Below are 19,884 nucleotides of genomic sequence, written 5' to 3'. Positions count from 1 at the left end.
TGAATTGTGTGTGTCGGTTGCCTTCTGGAAGGCGCTGTGGGACACTTCAGGATGAGATGCTGTGTAGCCGGGAAGCACTATTACAGAGAAGTATTACAGAGAAGCACTGAAGAATGTTCCCAGTTCATACTACTTGTCTGTATTGCTGTACAAAATTTGAAAAAATGAACAGTTTTGATAGCATCATTTCTTGCCCAACTGGTAATGTTATGATATTATTCTTTTAAAAAGTCTTAAATAATTTCTCCTTTAAGAAAATGCCTCTTCAGATCCCCACCCCTGCTGCTAGAAATTATTTGGATAGCGTCCATAGACTTACACCATGCTCTACAAACAGAGATTAAGGTACGTTCCATACTGCAAAAAATGTAGTTTAAATTGCAGCATCACATGCAGCGCTGTGTAACTCCAAGAAGGTGCATCGCATCTGGAGGTTATATATATTTGGAGGATTCCTGTAACTGACAGAGTTGGGTCTGAACGTGTCTATCTGAACTTAAAAATCCACTGTCACTGTAGTATCTAAGTACTGATTAATCTGAAGACCCTGGCTGGAGTTGCCTACACATGTTTCAGGGGGTTGTTTTCAGAATCTTGAGCTCCAATCTTCATCCAGAGTTCATAACTGATCTCCTTCTGTCTTTTAAACCCAGACCTTAAACACTCTGAATGGGGAGCAGGCCTTTCTTTGTTTCCATTCAGCACCTGGCACAGGGAAGCCCCAGTCTGACTGGATCCTTTGGGCACTACCATCGTATAAATAATCCTCCTGATAACCTCAGAATTTCAAATGCTACATCTGTATTTTGTAGCTCAGGTCCCTCTCTGGTAAATAACCTACTTGTCTAGAAGTCCTTTCATGAGGCATCAGTTGCTCTTTTCGAGGAAAAGATAAGTAGCAGTTGGGTATGTGAAATGAGCTTTAAAAGAAAATGTATGGAGCAGTTGTGTAATGTTCACTTGAACTGTGCGTCAGGCTAATGCAAGTAGGAAATGGTTTGTCAGGGGGCATTCTTGGTGTTTAAAACAGCGTGTTCTGTGAGTTGTTTGTAATACTCCTTATCTGGCTCTAAACCCCCTTCCGGTTCTTTGGCAGATTCCTCCGTGGCACATGCAAGAAGACTGATGGGACATGTTCATTTTCACACAAAGTTTCCAAAGATAAGGTCTGTATGGTTTTCTAATGAGTACATTGCAGCTTTATTAGAGAGTTGACCTAGGGAAACAACACTGCTGCCAGTTGTGGGGAAGTCTCTTCTAGAGGGTTTCAAATTGAGTTCATTTGCAGTTTGCTTGCCAAGGTGTTCAGGCCCATTACAGGGTCACAGCTTATAATGAGAGAAGCGTGCGCCTCTTAAACCAGCCTGGTGACTCAGTAGATTAGCGCATTAGACAATGGATTTGAGACTGGAGCACCTGGGGCTGTTTGCAGTATTGATAACCTGTGTCTGGTTAAGGGGTATTTAAGTTCTTGAGATCAGAACACAAGCACGCAGAGTCATGGTGTTTACCATCTCTGAACCCAAGCAATCTCTTTAAGATTGTGCCTCGCTCTAAATCACTCTACAGCTGGGCTCAGATCAAGAGGCTGTTGGAACGTACAGTAGTTATTAGACATAAATTAACTTTCTTTTAAAAAAAAAAAAAAGCTAGACAATGAAACTGTCTGGCAGAATGATTTTTAATTTCATCATCATTTCCACTCTGGAAGTGTTTGGAGCTCTTTCGTTTTATTACACAGACTAAGGTTGAGAGATAATGAGATTTTCTTTTAGCGATTATTGGCTGATAAGTTAGCAGGTTAATCTTCATTCTCTGGCTAGGACTTCAAATTGGAAGTAACTGCTGAGGTCCCAATCCAGCAAAGCACGTAAGCACGTGCCTAAATGAAACCCCTGGGATTTAAGAAATGTTTAAATTGCATGCTTGAGTTCTTTAATGAGGAGGGACGGACTTTGCACATGTTAGGCACATATTTAAGTGCTTTGCTGAATCAGGGCCCGTATGAATTAGGAGTTCTCAAGCCCTAGATGGTGAGTCAGAGACAAAAACTAGAGGGGCCAATGTTTTAGCCAGAGGGTTTTATTCCCCTAGAAGCCCGTGGTCCCACAGCAACAGGTATCACTGTATCAGAAGCAGTTCAGTCTTCATGTTCGGTGGTGGTGGTACAAGAGGTTTGGGTGTGAAAGGGAAAAAGTCCTTCCCAAAAAAGTCCATAAACACTATGGCTCACCCCTCCATCATGTCACTCAATCATTGTTCCAGCCCTATTGTGTATAATCCTGGCGTGTAGTTTACCTACAGCTGCTTTGGTGCAACTTGAACTGCTGTGAACCCGAGGCACTACAGGAATCAAAGTATCGGAGAGCTGTCGGATCAGCAAGCATTGCTTTTGTTGCTTGTGCCATAGATCATCCAAAAATACCGCCATAAATCATTCTGCTTCCACACTCTCCTTTCTCCATTCCCTGTTGGTTAACTGTCTCTCTGTTCCATTCATAGTCCTCTGTGCCAATTATGTAATCAAAATATATTACATAAAGCATTAACTAATCCAGTGATATCTGCAAAGGGTTTAACCACAAGCCCCACATGTCTGACCAGTGTTTGACATAGGACCATTTTCAACGGCTCTCACCTTTGGACACAGTTTACTTGTTTCTCTTTCTCTCTGGCTGTTGTTGATGGGTAACTCGTAAGTTATACTGAAGGTCATCTGAATCTCATTCTGAACTATTCGCCGAAGTGGCATGTGGGTTTTTTGTGCCTACAGCACTTGTAGAGCAGTCATTTAATCATCAGCATGTAAAACAGTGTACAGTCTAGAGAATGTAGACCGGGAACTTCTCTCCTCCCCATTTCAGAGCACAAGAACAAGGAGAGATTTGAGGAATTCATAAGGTGGAGAATTCAGAATTGATTTAAAAAAGGAATTTTTTTTATACAATGTGTAACCAAAAGTGTGGAACTCATCGCTGGGGCCAAGGACTTAGCAAGAGTCAAAAGGGATTGGATGCTTATCTGGAGATCCATAACATCCATTATTACATTTAATGCTAGCAAACATTTTGGAAGGGACACTTCAGAGCCTGACCCAATCTCCAACTCTCAGAGATCAAGAGGAGACCAAATGTGGGGGCAGATTATCCCACATTTGCTATTGTGGGGGTCTTAGAACTTCCTTGGAAGTATCTGGTGCTGATCACGATCAGAGACCAGACAATGGAGTAGAGCGGGATCTATGGTCTGATCCAGCCTGGCCGTGCCTGTGTGCCTAGTGCTGAGTGCATTGAGTAGAACTATCCCGATCTGTGGCCATGCTTGTGTAAGTGCATATCCCACAGTGCATTTCTCATACCTCATCACAGCTCAAACCTCTGCTACAGCCCCCTGTAAACCTGCCGCTGTAATGTTTGCTTAGCACGCCCCTGCCCCATGCCCGCTCTGACTGAGCGCTCTCAGGAACGCTGTGACGGAGGGTTAGAACAAGCAGCCTTGCTGTTGTTGTGTTTTAAAAGCGACGGTTGCGAGTGTTTCAGTGGAATCCAGCGAACACCGCAGGGCAGCATTACTGAACAGCGACACCCACAGAGAAACCCCATGCAGTAAAATGGCTGGAAATGATCAGCCAGTTCCCCCCTGCCCCCGCCATCCTTCAGCACCTGATGTACACCCCCCACCCAGTCTTAACTGTGCCCCTAAAATAACAGCTTGACCTTTTGGTGCCTGTTTTCACATGTTAAAGGGCAAAGGTGAGAGTCTCCCATTCCCAGAGCAGGTAGCACACCTCCATGTCAGGCAGTCCCTCACCTCCGCTCTCTGGACCTCTCAGGCCGCTGCCCACTTCACCGTCCCCGTCCCCCCCACCCTTAAGATTCCTGCCCCTCCCGTCTCTCCTGCCCACTTACCATCAATCCATGCCTTGAGTCAGGAGCAAGTCCGATTGTATATCAAAGCACAGCTTACAATGATTACAACTTCCCGGCTGTAGATGTGAAAATATCTCTGGGCGATTCTGCACAGGCTACGTGTCACCTTACTGCATGGGCACCTTAAATCTACACAGTCCTGTGCAGGTGTGTCAGAACCTGGGCTGTCTTCCACCTGGTCCAGCCTCCCCTCCCCCAGAGAGGAATAGAAAGCTTAAGCATGTGTCAGCTGGGGAAGTCCACTGTCTTTAACTTAGCCAGGCTCTCTTCCTCCTGGCGTCCGGACCCTGGGACTGGGTAGGCAACCGCTTCCTTGTCCTTCCCTGCTCCACGCCTCTCTGTCAGCATCCCTCTGCTTCCTGTATAGTTCTGCCTAAGCCATCCCTGTTCCAGACAGCACTAAAGCACAGGCTTATTCTCACTGACTCCAGGGAAGGGATTATGTCTTTGTGTTTGTACAGCTCCCAGCACAACAGGGCCCTAATCCTGAGTGGGGCTTTCGGGGGCCACCAGAATCTAAAGTATAATGATGCTTATAGTTACGCACATGCTGTTCTGAATACGGATGCTTTCCTGATTCAGGGCCTTAATACGCCCTGTCCAAAGTCCTGTCCCTGTCTGTCTTCGTGCAGGGTGTCACAAGCTGGTTTTATTATAGACATTTGGGATTTCCCCCAAACCTCCCCATTCCTGAGTGCTGGGCAGCTGGCATCTTTTGACTTAGAAATAAATCGTATTCAGGTGTTTGAGAGCAGACTGACTTCGAGGGGAGTTTGTGTGAGGAAAGGTGGCAGGATCATGTTCACAAAATAGTGCCCTGGTTATAGGCTTCTGTCAAACGCTGTCCACCAGTAGGTTTCCTTTACCAGGGTAGCTTCTCCACCTGTGTTAGCAAAGTCTTCTCTAAACCCAGATGCCATAACTGTCATATTAATGAGCCTTCTATATAGTAGCGCATCCGGCATGCAGGGTTTCTTGTACATCTGACAGACAAACATTGTAAGTGCGTTTCCAGAAATGTCCTTTGTGCCACAAAAGGGGGGAAGTGAATTTCCCCAGCATTAGTCTCCCTTAAACAGTTCAAAGGTCCCTGGTTGCCATCTTGTAGTCAGCGTGGGCTGGAAGAGAAACAGTCTTCTCTGCTGAGTTCAGAGCCTATTCACTGTGATTTATCGCTGCGGGGAACAGACTACCCAAAGCAAGAGGCGACTCTGGCATTCACTTCTGTAACTTCCTGTTAACCTGTGTGATTACTAGCAAAGGTGATGTTAGCCTCATTTATCAAAGTACAAACCCAAAGAGAGAGACAGGTGAATTCATTCAGCAAAGGAAGGAAAGTGGTTTTCTACAGCTCGGAGGCTTTGCTATAACCAGGCAGGGCAAATTCTTCTTGCTCTTCAAATGAGCAATATTTGGTGGTTATTTATTGTTTTAACTGTTCGAGCTGAGGATTGTTGTTTTATTTTTTTTGGTAATGTGACTTTTCTTTTGGCGTTCTTAACTTCCAGTCAGGGTGTGGGTGCAGAGGTACCAGTCTCTGTCCACATCAGATCAGGGTTTGATTACTGTGCAGATTCTTGCAGAGTAAATTGGCAGGAAATCAGTGTAAATCATCCTGAAGGGTCTCTTCCGCCCCCCTCCCCCCCGACCCCAGCCAGTCCACCCCTAAATATCTGTGCTTTGAACATAGACAGCACTTGCGGGTACCCTCTGAAGCAGGATTGCGTGGTAAGTTTCTTCATGGTCATATCCTGCTTTAGCCCGCACTTTTATAGCTGTCTATCTTGCCCTCTCCTGCAGGGATGGGGGTCCTCCATCCTTTGCAGAAATGTACAGCGCCTCAGACAGTCTGGCATATACCCATTTTAGATCGTGCCGCTTAAATCATCTGTTTGTGGTGCTACTGCATCCGTCTTGCACATTCATGTCTTAAAACCTCACCTCCTCCACATTGTGCCGTGTAGTTTGTGGCTGTTAGAAGTAGGCATTCGTTACTATTATCCAAAAATCACGGAACCACCCTCCCAGCCACTGAAGTTCCCAAATGCACCTTTCCCAGCAGCTCATGCAGGAGTAGTGTGTCTCCAGGAATCCTGTGATGCTTCCCCTCACCTGAGCGTAAGAGCACAAAGATGAGGGTGGTTAATGTAGTTTACTGTAACTCAGGCTTGTCAGTGTTCCAAAATCTCTGTAATTAATATTTATTAATACAATATAATGAATTAATCTCTGTGATTAATATTTGCTAACACACAGAAGTGTGTGTATACGGAGGGAAGATGTGCAGGTGTTATCTGTGTACAGCAGGTATTTCTAACAAGCCCAGCACTGTGGTATTTGAGTGCACAGATTTGATACCTCGTTACGGCTCTAAGTGCGTAACGCTCAGATAGCCATGGAGCTTTGCAGGGAAGTAGGCGCACAAACCCAGCCTGCTTCGGCCCCTGAAAACCCATCTCTTTGGCAAGATGAGCAGAACGTTCCTTCGCCTGCTGACGTCTCCAGTGGCAGCTCTAAGTCAGCACATTCAGGGGGTGCTGTGGTGTTGTGGGGAAGGGCCCGTTGTTTCTTTGCTGTGGCTGACAGGCTAGTTAGTGGGCAAGTCCTGCTGTTTCTGCAATTGTGGCACCCTTCGTGGAACGTGAACGTGGGCACGATGCTCTCAGGATAATGGAGCGGTTGCTTTGTGCGTGTCCTTCCCGGGGAAGGAGCTGTTCTGGTGAAGGCACCTGCTTGCATTGTTGGTTGCTGAACAGATAACAAGCAGTCTGATGGCTGTGGGTGGTGCAGATGATCCCTTTATTTTACGCTGATTGACCTTCTGTTTTTCTGAGTGGGAGCAAGACGCTCCAGGCCCCCCCAGAGAGGCTCGTTTTCACACGTGAGCCATTGTCCCGTATTGGTCGGAGGTAACTTGAAATCTCCTTGGGGGCTTTACCCAGCGGTGGAAGAATGGTCTAGTGGGATTCAGGATATCTGGGTTCAGTTTCTGGCTCAGTCATGGACTTCCTGTGTGACCTGGGGCAAATCACTTAATCTGCTCTGTGCCTCTGGTCCCCATCTGTAAAAGGGGGAACCACACCGGGGTGTAGCAAATGCTGATCCATTAATGGTCGTGAGATGCTCCGATAATACAGCCATAGACGTAGCTAGGTAGTTAATTAGACCCTCTCTTCTGGCATATTGTATAGTGCACAGTGACAGGCCTGTCTACAGAACAAATAACCGGGCCCATTTTTATTAATCTTCTGCTCAAAATTTGTCCAGCCCTTCGTGCCTATTGGTGGGCAGGTGTGACACTTCCCAGGGGTACCGAGGGCTGGGATGCACCTCGCTACCAGCTGCTCTTAGCATGTGGAAACCTTGTCTGTGCCTGCCGGAGGTCAGCTCCCCAGCTCCACCAGTTGCAGACAGCACTTGTCCTCTTTAGGCCTCACCAGCCCTGCTCTCTCTCTGCTGGTTAGCGATAGGCACACTTCAACCCCTGAGTCCTCTGAGCATCTTCCTGGAGCGCCCAGCCCCTGCTCCGCTGGATGCTCACAGTGTTCAGATTCGCTGCTTCAAAAGAAACAGTGCACCCCAGCTTACTAGTTCCACCTCAGGTCACTGCTCCGCTTAACGCACAGCCCTTCTGTGTATTTATAGTGCAAACAGGTAGAGATTCATTTAGCAAAGCACAGAGATCCAAGTGATACCAAGTAGACGTATTGGAAACAAATGGTTCCATATAAAATACCGTAGAACCTCAAAGATACAAGCACCTCGGGAATGGAGGTTGTTCGTAACTCTGAAGTGTTCGTAACTCTGAACAAAACGTTATGTACAGCACCCTGCACTCAGTCTCTTCCAGCTGAGGCTGGCAGAGATCTCTGCAAAGGCGGCACCTGGCAGCACTGCCTGGTTTGCGAGCAGCTCCCTGCCCTTTTCCTGTTTCTTGCCTTTGGGCTGAACTGGGGGGGCCTGCCCCGCACCCTTGGCACTACAAGCCCCAGCCCTCAGCCGCCTCTCTCCAGGGCTCGCCCTGCTCAGTGCACTGCTTGCCACGCTCCAGAGGCAGCATGTGGCAGAGGGTTGCTGCCAGCGCCCCTCCCTCCCCTGCCCCTTGCACCCCCAGAGGTGCTGGCAGGATCCAGGAGTGCAGCCATGGGCAAAACTTGGGCCACATCGGTGCACAGGCTATGGCCCTTTAAAACACCTCCAGAGCGCAGCTGACTCCCACTCCAGCTCCAGGCCAGGATTTGGCTGCAGCAGCAGCAGCAGATCAATAGCTCCCGCTGGCAGCTTCTTTCTTGGTCTCCAGACTGATACTCCTGACAGGTTGGTGGTGAAAACAGCTTCCCCCTCCCACTGAGGTAGGATGGTGGGGGGGTAAAACAGCGCCCTTGGCTTACAGGAGACACCACAGACCCCAGACTGTTTCTGTTCTGCATGCTGCCCTTTAAGATGCAATGCAGGCACAATAGAGTACAGGTATTTGCTCCCTCCCTCCCCCTCCACTGCTGCCTGATTACTTACTTCCGGTTTCACGGGGTGTTCAGTTGACCGGTCAATTCGTAACTCTGGTGTTCGTATCTTTGAGGTTCTGCTGTAAAATCATAACTCACATTCTGCAGCCTAGACTTAGTTAACGAGATACTCTCATGTCTTGTAGAGTAATGCTCACCCAAAGTCCTGGCAGTCTTTTACAGGCATGCTTGGCACTGAGCCTTCTTTCATGAGGCAGACAAGCAGACAGTCTACTCCTAGGTGAAGGACCTAGTGTGTTCCTTTGCCTCCCAAGATATACAAATCTCACCCTTTGTCTTCATTCATAAACAGGGCGCATGCCCACGCGCGCGCACACACCACCCCCCACTGCTTTTTTTCTTCGTGTGGATTTTCTCTCTTCTAGATTTCACAACTTTTGACTGGCACCTGGCTCAGTATGCAAATAGACCTCCACTGGGTGGCAGATAATACAAATATGACCGGACAGGGAGATCAGAGTCTGACATCTCCTGCCTGAAAGGAACCTGTCCACCATGCACCCTCAGCAAGTTTGCAGATGACACTAAGCTGGGGGAGTGGTAGATACGCTGGAGGGCAGGGGTAGGATACAGAGAGACCTAGACAAATTGGAGGATTGGACCAAAGAAGTCTGATGAGGTTCAGCAAGAACAAGTGCAGAGCCCTGCACTTAAGACGGAAGAATCCCATGCACAGCTACAGACTGGGGACCGACGGTCTAGGCAGCAGTTCTGCAGAAAAGGATCTGGGGGTTACAGTGGACAAGAAGCTGGATATGAGTCAGCAGTGTGCCCTGGTTGCCAAGAAGGCTAACGGCATATTGGGCTGCATTAGTAGGAACATTGCCAGCAGATCGAGGGAAGTGATTATTCCCCTCTATTTGGCACTGGTGAGGCCTCATTTGGAGTATTGTGTCCAGTTTTGGGTCCCCCACTCCAAAAAAGAAGTGGACAAGTTGGAGAGAGTCCAGTGGAGGGCAACAAAAATGATGAGGGGGCTGGGGCACATGACTTATGAGGAGAGGCTGAAGGAACTAGGCTTGTTTAGTCTGCAAAAGAGAAGAATGAGGGGGGATTTGATAGCAGCCTTTAACTACCTGAAAGGGGGTTCCAGGGAGGCTGGAGCTAGGCTGTTCTCAGTGGTGGCAGATGACAGAACAAGGAACAACGGTCTCAAATTGCAGTGGGAGAGGTCTAGGTTGGATATTAGGAAAAAGTTTTTCACTAGGAGGGTGGTGAAGCACTGGAATGGGTTACCTAGGGAGGTGGTGGAATCTCCATCTTTGGAGGTTTTTAAGCTGCGGCTTGAGAAAGCCCGTGGCTGGGATGATTTAGTCGGGGTTGGTCCTGCTTTGAGCAGGGGGTTGGACTAAATACCTCCTGACATCCCTTCCAACTCTAATATTCTATGATTCTAAGGTGTGTCACCTCCTGCTGACTGGCCTTGACTCCATGATCTTAAGAGCATAATTTTCATGATAGATACATAACTTCTTAAATAGTATCCGTACATGCATTTTGCAGTGAGTGTAATGGGCTACTGGCTTTCAGTAGAGACTCACGTGTCACCTTCTGGTGAACTATTATGTCTATATCCGACCCTGGGCATCCCTGTAAAGCTCTTTGCACCTCCTGTGTCCTCTGCCAGTTGGCACCAAGTGGTCTCTGGGTCACAGCAGTGGGAACAGATTCTTCTCCCTGGTAAAAAGCCATACTCCCTGTAGCCTTAATCACATAGCAGGCACCGCGTTGGGCTGTCCCAAGCAGAGATTAGGATGATTTTGGTAATTTGCTGTCCTTGTTAGGGGAGAATCACAGAAAAGTGAGGCTGGAAGGGACCTCAAGAGGTCCATCCCCTGCATTGAGGCACCTACTCCATCCCCAGCATTGACACAGGATTATGTATACCTAGAGGGAGATCAGTTTCATTTGCCACTGGTTCCCTGCGTGCAGTCTGGAAAGCAAAGCAGCCTTTACAGTATCAGTGGCAGAGCAAGCAAGGGAGGTATTGACTGGAGAGCAGGTAAAGGTGTGGGATGAAGGTTCAGCCCACAGTCCCTTTTGGAAGCAGGCATCCAGAACAAAGCCAGCTTGGTCAAGAGTGGATCTGAAATTGCTGTCGCGTTGTGGGGCTGCGCAGGGAAGCAGGCCTGCCTCTTCCTGATGATTTAGGGAGAACGGTAAATGTGAATGAATGGGTTTGCGAATGAAGGTTAGCAAGAGGCTAGGACTTGGGCAGAGGCATGCTGCTGTTACAACAGCTTTTCTCCTTGAGGAACTTGAAAAGAATCAGCATTTTTCTCCCTAATAGAGCTTCAAAACTCTGTTGTGAGCAATTTGGAAATTCACATTGCGTTTCAGGTTCATTAGCTGCCAGCTCCAGAGCGTGTACATATTCAAAGCTGTCTAATGTGGACGCCCCGCACCAGTGCCTTGAATTAATGTTATTGTTATTTGCGTGGACGTAGTGGGGTGCAAACAAGGTTAATTGAAATGAGAATGTGGCTTCCTCTTGATAATGGTTCAGGCTTGACAGCTAGGAGGAGTTTAGTTTTGTATAAGAGCCGGCTTTATTATCCCTTTTTATTAGAGCTAATTTGGGTTCTGTATCAAAAACTACATTAAAGGAATCGTTTACGGTCACACCACCACCAACAAAAAGGATAGCCCTGCAGCCCTGTCCTTTCTGGTAATGTCTGCAGTTAAAAGACGATTACAAATAAACTCTTCTTCTTTGTTTTCTTTCCTTTATATTACTCCTACCCCTGCCCCCCTCTGTCTGTCTCACTCAAGTGAGCCAATTTAGTGAAAACCCTAATCTGCCCTTCAGGGAAAGGAACTTTTCCATAGAACATCCGCTGCAGTTATTGCAGAATTGTAAATATTGGTTTGGGGATACTTGAACCTGCAGGACTAGGATGATACCAGTGAACTGAGAGATTGATATTTTGCTGTACAGTAAGTACATTTTGCATTTAGGTGAGCAGCGGGGGTATCAGGAATGAAGAGCAAAGCACAGGGAGGGGAGGACGAATGGACCGTAACAGCAGCTTTGGAAACTGCACATTGCCATCTGCGAGCAGGGGGTTGGCACAGATCCACAGGGCTAAGGAGAGTTAAGTTCTCTTACGGGCAAAAGCACAAATTTGTAACTGGCTAGTGAGTTTGGGAAGTTGCATGCAGCAGCCGGTGAGTGAAAAATCTGAAATATCACAGCAGGCTGGTAATTTGTGTTTAATGATAACAGCTGGCTGAAGGTAAAGTTTGTGGTTTGAGGCATGACCATAAGGATCCTTGATCTCTCACCGTTTCACTTCGCTTGTAGTATCACAAAACGGCTGTAAATAATGACTCCTGGAATATGCATTCTGTCGAGAGCTGCCTGAAGATCTGAGGTCCAGCCGGTTGTCTGATGCACTTGTATCTCATTGCAGAACGAGAGAAAGAATCAGTCCTTTTCCCTTCACTCTCGCCCAGGGCGTTCTGCTACTTGGTCACCTTTTAAAGTGACGAAACATACACTGCAGTGGTGTGTCCTCTTTCTTTTCTAGCCAAGACAGAGACTTCCAGCGGTCTAGGTCGCCCCAGGTCACACACCCTAGGGAAAACAGTTCTGAAATCTGGGTTTAAAGCGAGACAGTTGCTGGTGAAGGAAGCATTAAAATATGTTAAAAGATTGATTCTCAATCTTCTCCATGGCGGGACCTCTTGATGGAACCCTTTCCCATCTAGCCAAGCCCCTCATTCCTGATTAGCAACAGGGGAAGATCAAGGTGAGACACCTTTGGCCCCTGTTTGGACCCTCTGGGGGTCTTGACTCCTGGGTTGAGAACCTCTGTATCAGACCAAGCTCTTTGAGCGCTGACGTTCTGCTCCCAATGCTGAAGTTCCATCTCCAGGGAATGCCAGACTCAGGGCTCCCTAAAAACTATATTTAAGCCTCTGCCAGTGAGACTTTTGCTTACAAGGGTTTCAAGTGAAAGAATCTGGAGAGCAGCAGCCTGCTTCTCTCCAATTCAAGGTTAGTCAGGAGCTTTGGCAGCTTTATGGTGGCAAAGGAAGCTCAGTCTGACTCAGCCCATGCCAGTCAGGCCCCACCAGTGACATATATGAGTTTATTAGTGATTCCCCCATCACTTCATCGTATTGTAAAGTGGCACTTTCCAGCATGATAGCAATTTCATTAATTCCACTCCATTCTGCACTATCCTGAAAGATGCTAAAACCGTGTGTTTGCCCCCTGCATATATACACTGGGACCATGTAATGTCAGAGAACATGCTGCAAGAGACCGATAGAAGATCTAAAAATACCCCCAGGATCAGTGGCTGGCAAAAGGCATATATTTATTTTATGTGTGTCATGGTTTTATTTCAGTTCTGGGTGTTGGAACAGCTCCTAATCTACGCAGGGGGGTGAACAGTTTTATCATTCTACCCTTGCAGATGCCAGTGTGCTCATACTTCCTGAAAGGGATCTGCAACAACAGCGACTGCCCCTACAGCCATGTCTACGTGTCCAGGAAAGCTGAAGTGTGCCAGGATTTCCTCAAAGGCTACTGCCCTCTGGGAGAAAAGGTAAATAGGTGACTAGCTCTCAGTGCGTCTTTCTCTGTTTCCACTGACTGCTGTGATTGATATGCTGCTGCCGCGCGTCTGCAGGAGTGAATTGCACCACTTCTTAGGTGTGTTGGTAACCCACAAGCTGTTTTTCATACTGGTTATGGCACCGAGGGGAGTAGTAGAGCCGAAAGCTGTTGAACACCTGGACATGATAAACAGCAATCCTGTGCATTTCAAAAGGTTTATGGGCAAAATGGCTTTGTTTCCTTACACCCAGAAAAAAGAAGCAAAGATGCTGCAGCCTGGTGCCATCAGCTTACTATCCTATCAGATCCGCCTGGGTGGAATTCTTAAGGGTTTTCAGGGATCTTTGAGTTTCTGCAAAACGTCCATCGCTTAGTGTTGTTGGTTGTACAGGATTACAGTTGCACCTAAAGTCCCAGCTGAGATCGGTGTCGCACAGTGTGAGGTGCTGGATGTGTTGTGAGACACAGTTCCTGCCCTGAAGAGCTGACAGTATAAAGATAAAACAGGCAAGAGGTGGGCGAAAGAGAGGATTATTCCTTCCCTGTTACAGACAGGGAACATAGGCACAGAGGCATTAAGTGACTTTCCCAAGGTCACATACAGGAGGTCCATGGCAGAGGTGAGAACTGAAGGCAGGTCTCTTTTGAGGCAACCCTTTCTCATTTAAAACTCAGTGTTGCGAAACATCCTAGAACTCAGGGCATCTCTGTCTCTGTCTGCCTGCCTGCCTGCCTGTCTGTCTCAGTGTTGCGAAACATCCTAGAACTCAGGGCATCTCTTGCTGTCTGTCTGTCTGTCTGTCTGTCTGTCTGTCTCTTGCTGTCTGTCTGAGAGTTTTGTCCTGGTGGCCATCACCGTCATATCCGGATGCCTCCCGTGTTAATCAGATTGACGCAGGGAGGTCCCTAGTGGGACCTAGAGTGGCTGTGCAAAGCTGTCCCTGAGTTCCTCACACTTTAGCCAATGCCACTATGCATAGCAAGAGTAGCAGGGTGAAGGAACATGGCTATCCTAGAGAGAGACATGGAGAAGTCTCGGAAACGTCCATTTAAATAGGAGTGATCTGGACTTCACGCACTAGAAATAACAGCTGAGCTTGGTCTGACATCTTTCCACTCTGAGACCTTTCACTGTCTCCCTAGGCTGCTTAAAGAGTATGCTACCCAGAGGTCCAAAGTCTGCTTAGTTTCTCAGTTACATATAGCCTGCAGGGGACCTGTTCCCTTCCTGCTGTCCTAGGCAAGGCTGTGACGAGTCACTTGGCAAAGTCAGAGCTTCACAGAAATGTCTGGCTTTGGGGATGGTAGGTGAGCCCCTCCATCTCCCGAAACATGTTCAAAGGGCTGGACTGGAGGTGGTGCGCGTCAGTGAGATGCCCCGTCTGGTCTTCAGGGAAACCTGTGCTGACAGGCAATGCACATGAGCTCTGTTCTTCGGATCCTGGGCCTGAATAACGGTTCTTCACTCCAGTTGTGCTGTTGGCCAGAATAGTGAGCCAGACCCGTCTGGGACTAGGAACTTTGGCTGCTTCACGGCTTTGTAGAGCTTTCTTTTCTCTGTGGACGTTATCATAGAATCATAGAATCATAGAATATTAGAGTTGGAAGGGACCTCAGGGACCTCAGGTTGGAAGGGACCTCATCTAGTCCAACCCCCTGCTCAAAGCAGGACTAACCTCTGCTATATCATCCCAACCAGGGCTTTGTCAAGCCGCAGCTTAAAAACCTCTAAGGATGGAGATTCCACCACCTCCCTAGGTAACCCATTCCAGTGCTTCACCACCCTCCTAGTAAAAAACTTTTTCCTAATGTCCAACCTAGACCTCCCTCCCTGCAACTTGAGACCGTTGCTCCTTGTTCTATCATCTGCCACCACTGAGAACAGCCTAGCCCCATCCTCCCTAGAACCCCCTTTCAGGTAGTTAAAGGCCGCTATCAAATCCCCCCTCACTCTTCTCTTTTGCAGACTAAACAAGCCCAGTTCCCTCAGCCTCTCCTCATAAGTCCTGTGCTCCAGCCCCCTAATCATTTTTGTTGCCCTCCGCTGGACTCTCTCCAACTTGTCCACATCCTTTTTGTATTGGGGGGCCCAAAACTGGACACAATATTCTAAATGCGGCCTCACCAATGCCGAATAGAGGGGAATAATCACTTCCCGTGACCTGCTAGCAATGCCCCTCCTAATGCAGCCCAATATGCCATTGGCCTTCTTGCCAACCAGGGCACACTGCTGACTCATATCCAGCTTTTTATCCACTGTTACCCCCAGGTCCTTTTCTGCAGAGCTGCTGCCTAGCTCGTCGGTCCCCAGTCTATAGCTGTGCATGGGATTCTTTCTTCCTAAGTGGAGGACTCTGCACTTTTCTTTGTTGAACCTCATTAGATTTCTTTTGGCTCAATCCTCCAGTTTGTTTAGGTCACTCTGTATCCTATCCCTACCTTGCAGGGTATCTACCACTCCCCCCAGCTTAGTTATGTGGCTTGGTTGAACTAAGTGAGAAGGGTAATCAATATTTCCCTTTTCCCCACTGTTCCAAGACACATGGCTTTACATACCACTCTTTTTTGTACCATAGTTCTATTCATTCTACTGCTGCTTTGGATAAAAGCTGCAATGATTTTCAATGGGGTCTTTGCAATTCCATGGCTCAGTTACACAGGTAACTTTTTAAAAGACATCTTACCTTGGCCTTCACTTTGTGCTAGCAAATAACCGAGTCCAATTTCGCAGGTGAAGTGCCATTGACGACACTGTGTTTATTGTGTTTATTGCAGGCCCAGATGGGGACACGAATACTTTTAACGTACGTTATTTGCAGATGAATTTGCACCTGCAAAATTGTACCAGCAGCTATTTACAGATGCAAAAACAAAAAGAAATTTAAGTCGGATCTCTAGTATGAAAGTGACGGTGTAAAACTAACTAACTATTGTCAACAAAGTAATAATTATAAGATCATTCACAAATACATGTAATCTTCAGTCTTACCTAAAGGTCTGAATGGTCTGAACTTTGATACATTTTGATTAATGGAAATAGAAATTAAAAATCAATAAGAGGAAGCTGTAGAAAATAAAATGGTTATGATAGAAGGGACAGAATTTAATGTATGAATTTAAAACAGGGTGATCAAAGCTTTCTGAATAAGCCATGATAAAACTAATGAGCTCAGTTCTCAATCCTCTAGTAGCCTGAAGTCTCCTGCCAGATAATGGCTTTTATAGTCTAGGGGATCCCAAGCTTTTCTGTAGTCTAACCTACAGTGTAATAGAGAGCATCTCTCATGGACTCTTGCTCCTCCCATCCAAGACACACAGGCCAATGCCATTTCCAGTCATCATCCCATCATTTGTAGGAGACTGCCTCCCCGCTGATCCCAAACACCCCTGGGGCAGCTTCAGCAACTGCGGAAAATTCGTATCAGGAAAGTATTGGATATATATTTAGCTGCTCTTGAAGTGATATAGCAGATGAAAATAAGGGGAGCCAGTACCACGTGACCACCTGAATCGGTGGCGATCCATGGAGCACAGGTTCGGAAGTACTGGAAAAGACCAACATTCTCTCTCTCATACACACACGTCCTGTAACTATAAGATATAATTGGTTAAAAGGTTATAGACTTCAAACTGATGCCACACTAAGGCAACATCGTATTTGTGTGACCAAGAGATTCCTGTTTTCCAATTTCTCTTTTAACATGGCTCACCGGTTTCCCGTTGGGGTATTCTAGCACTGTGGCCTGGAGGGCAGATACTAACAAAGATGGACACATTGACTCAAATAAGACCAGATCTGATCATTTGCCCAGAACTTGAAGCAAACCCCAAACTATTTTTGAAGTTCAAAATTATTCAGGGAACTTCTTTTGTTCAGCATTTGGTAAGCTTGTGTCTGCACTTCCTAGCTTCTGCTAGGGCATGAGGTAGAAATACTGACATGCCAAGCGAAGAGGTAGTTTCTGTAATATTTCTATCCTAGGAATTCTGGTGGGAGCCTGAGCGTATGAAGTTTCTAGCTGCATTTCTAGACCATAGATTTGCCCTAGTTTGTGGAAACTTGAACTTCTGAACTATTCGAGGTTCAACCTTCATTAGACAGAAACCTGATGTGTCTTTCAGAGAGAGACCTCTCATTTAACATGTTCCCTGTAGCTGTTGTAGATGTGTTGGCTGGAAAAGTGTCTCAATTGTAAGGTTGTAAGGTGTCTCAATTCCTTTCCCATAAACTTAGTTATCTTGCTTCTCAAGCACCCGCTTTGTGGGACTGGAGAACTTTTCACACGCTCCAGCCTTCTAGAATGCCTCCTGCAGTTCTAAATTAACCCCTTATGGCTTTCTGACTCTGAGAGCTACACTTTGGGTACCTGCTCGTGCTTTCTCTCCTTCCTCTGTTTAAGATTCCCCCTATCTACTCACATTAATTCTGTGGGCTTTGCTTTACCTTTTACTATAGCAGTTACCCTTTCATCTCCCATCTCTTACAGTTGTGGTGAGCAAGGATATGAACTGACATTGGTTCTGGTCCTCCAGTTCCCATCTCAGACCCATTTAGGCAGGCCATGCTTTCCAAGGATATTGTCATGTCAGAGCCCTTCCTTCTTTGAAAGCAGGGAGTCAGAGTTCATAAAGAGTTGGGCAATTAATTTGAAAACAGAATAAACAATGTCCTTGGCTGGAAATGGCAAAGATTCTGAAAGACACCCAGCCCTTGCGCTATGCCCTTTCGCTATAAATCTGAGATTTTTGCCTGTTCCATTGTAGCATCAGCTATTGCAGTGGGTTTTCTGACAGTCCATTTCACCACTGTCTACATTATGTCATACTGTCCTTCAGAATCTTACGCTTATTCAGTTAACTTCTGTTTGTCTGTGCTTCTAAGAGAAGTCATCTATTCCGGTCCATGAAATGTACCCATAATAATTAGGACATGTTTTGTGAGCCTTTGGTAGAGAAAAGATGTCAGATAAGTGCCTCCAAAATGGGTTTTTTTCTCTCACAGCTGCTTTCAGTCATGAAACAGGAGGTGTATATGCTGCGAGGTATGGACTTCAGGAAAAAGCCACCTCTCTTAGTTGGAATGCCTGGGCACCATATTTAAACCTGACAGGAACTTTGTGAACAGTGACTCTTCAGTTGAAAAACAAACGACTAATGAAGTAATAGTTCGTTGATATCAAGTTTGCCAAATCTCAGGACACCATCCCAATAGGATGATATTATTTTATTGCATTTAATAGTTCCATGTGAATAAGTGTCTGCCTAAACACAGGTTTGCATACTTCTTGGTCTTAAAGGTTTTCCCCTTAACATTGTAGGCTACTGTCCATTAGGAACTTACCTACCGTACGCCTGAGGATGTGCTGCTCTGGAATGGAGCCTGAGGAGGCTTGTTTCATTTTTCCTACCCTTTGGTCAAGGTTACAACTCTTGCTCATGAGGCTACAATCCAGAAACTTGCTGCTCAGCTCTGAATCTGTTGTTTCTGTAGAAATGGAGTCCACAGACGCTCCAGTAGTTTTACCCACAGTGCATAACCCCATCACTGTGGCCGTGGGCTTTTCCCTGAGGCTGGACTGACATACATGTGGGGACATGGGGAGTAGAGAGGCAAAGTTGAAGCAACAGGTCCTCAGATACTGTGGTGTCAGGAGGAAGTCTTTTAAATACCTGTCTGGCCTTCTGTTTCACCATTAATGGAACAGGCCCATGCATTGTCTCAGACCATGTAACATAGGATTATACCTGATGGACTTGCTAAAGCAGTATAAAATATACAGATTCCATAGGACAGACAACTGCAAAGCAGAACCATCAAAAGGGAGGACGAAAGCAAAAAAGGAAGCGCTATAAGGTGAGCGGAATATCAGCAGCACAGGAGAAAAATGCTAATCAATTAATCTTCATCTAATTACATTTGGTGGCAGGGGGGGAGGGGACTGGGTGCAGAGTAAACATTCCCTCCTTGGCGAAATAAAGTAATCTGGCCATCTGTCTGACTCCAAACGCAGGACTAGCTATCTAGGCACTGTGTGTACAATTATTTTAAAATATTCCAATTTAAATGAAAATATAAAAGAGATATTTAGAATATTTATTCTATTAGCAGAAGTGCTTACTGCGTCACTTTTGGAGTGTCAGAAAAGCATTCTCCAACAGATGATGGATAGCAGCCTGTAATTATATATGGGGGGAAATTGCTGAGCATGCCATATTTAACTGGGGAGGAGAAATACCAGCTTGGGACATTGAGGGTTAATTTTATTCTCTAAATAATATAAAAAGTGCTGAGTCTGTTTCTTTTGCTCAAAGAAGAAAGTCCTCAAATGGACCCGAGAGAGTTTATAATATTCTACTGAATCAAGTAAAAATGTTAACCTTGCTTCATAAAATGATGGCTTGTTAAAGATGCGCAGTCCCTTTTCTTTTGAATAATTTAGGACGGGAGTAAATCGCTTCTTGTTCTGTGTTTCTGTGTCCGAGATGCAGCAGAGCCGTACCATCTGCAATTTTACTTGTGAAAGGATGAGGAGAGGAAGTGGGCTTGTGTTGATGTTACATAATTTAAAAAGAAACTTCAAAAAAGGATGCTCAATGATTAGAAAATTAGCTGTGTGGGCCCTGAGGTTCTAATCTGCCTCTCCCACTACTTCTCCTGCCCTTCCCTGCAGTCCTATGTACCTCATTATATTTCACTGAAGAAGTCCCCTTTCTGATTTTTATTAGACGCCCATAAAAAATATCCATTATTATTTATAATTTATTGCATGCTGCTTCCAGTGTCTCATCTTAAGTACTTTTTAGAATTTCTTCTAGGACACTCAGGATGATCAAATCAACCTTTGCTCATCTCCCGGATTAC

At 46.2% G+C, this 19,884-nt stretch overlaps 1 protein-coding gene across 2 annotated transcripts in view; it reads left to right on the top strand.

Moving 5' to 3' along the window:
- The window catches only part of ZC3H3 (zinc finger CCCH-type containing 3), a 318,307-nt gene that overhangs the window by 225,926 nt on the left and 72,497 nt on the right, over window positions 1–19,884 (top strand). For both annotated transcript variants that reach the window (XM_067560071.1, XM_067560072.1), the window contains exons 8-9: window positions 1,097–1,166; window positions 12,880–13,011. In XM_067560071.1, coding sequence (XP_067416172.1) covers window positions 1,097–1,166; window positions 12,880–13,011 — 202 coding nt within the window. The remainder of the gene's footprint in view (window positions 1–1,096; window positions 1,167–12,879; window positions 13,012–19,884) is intronic.

This window comes from Emydura macquarii, unplaced genomic scaffold (assembly GCF_026122565.2).
Source record: "Emydura macquarii macquarii isolate MOO-44397 ecotype Brisbane River unplaced genomic scaffold, CSIRO-AGI_Emac_v2 contig_2246, whole genome shotgun sequence".
Taxonomy (NCBI): Eukaryota; Metazoa; Chordata; order Testudines; family Chelidae; genus Emydura; species Emydura macquarii.
This window is presented reverse-complemented; position numbering and strand designations above follow the sequence as displayed.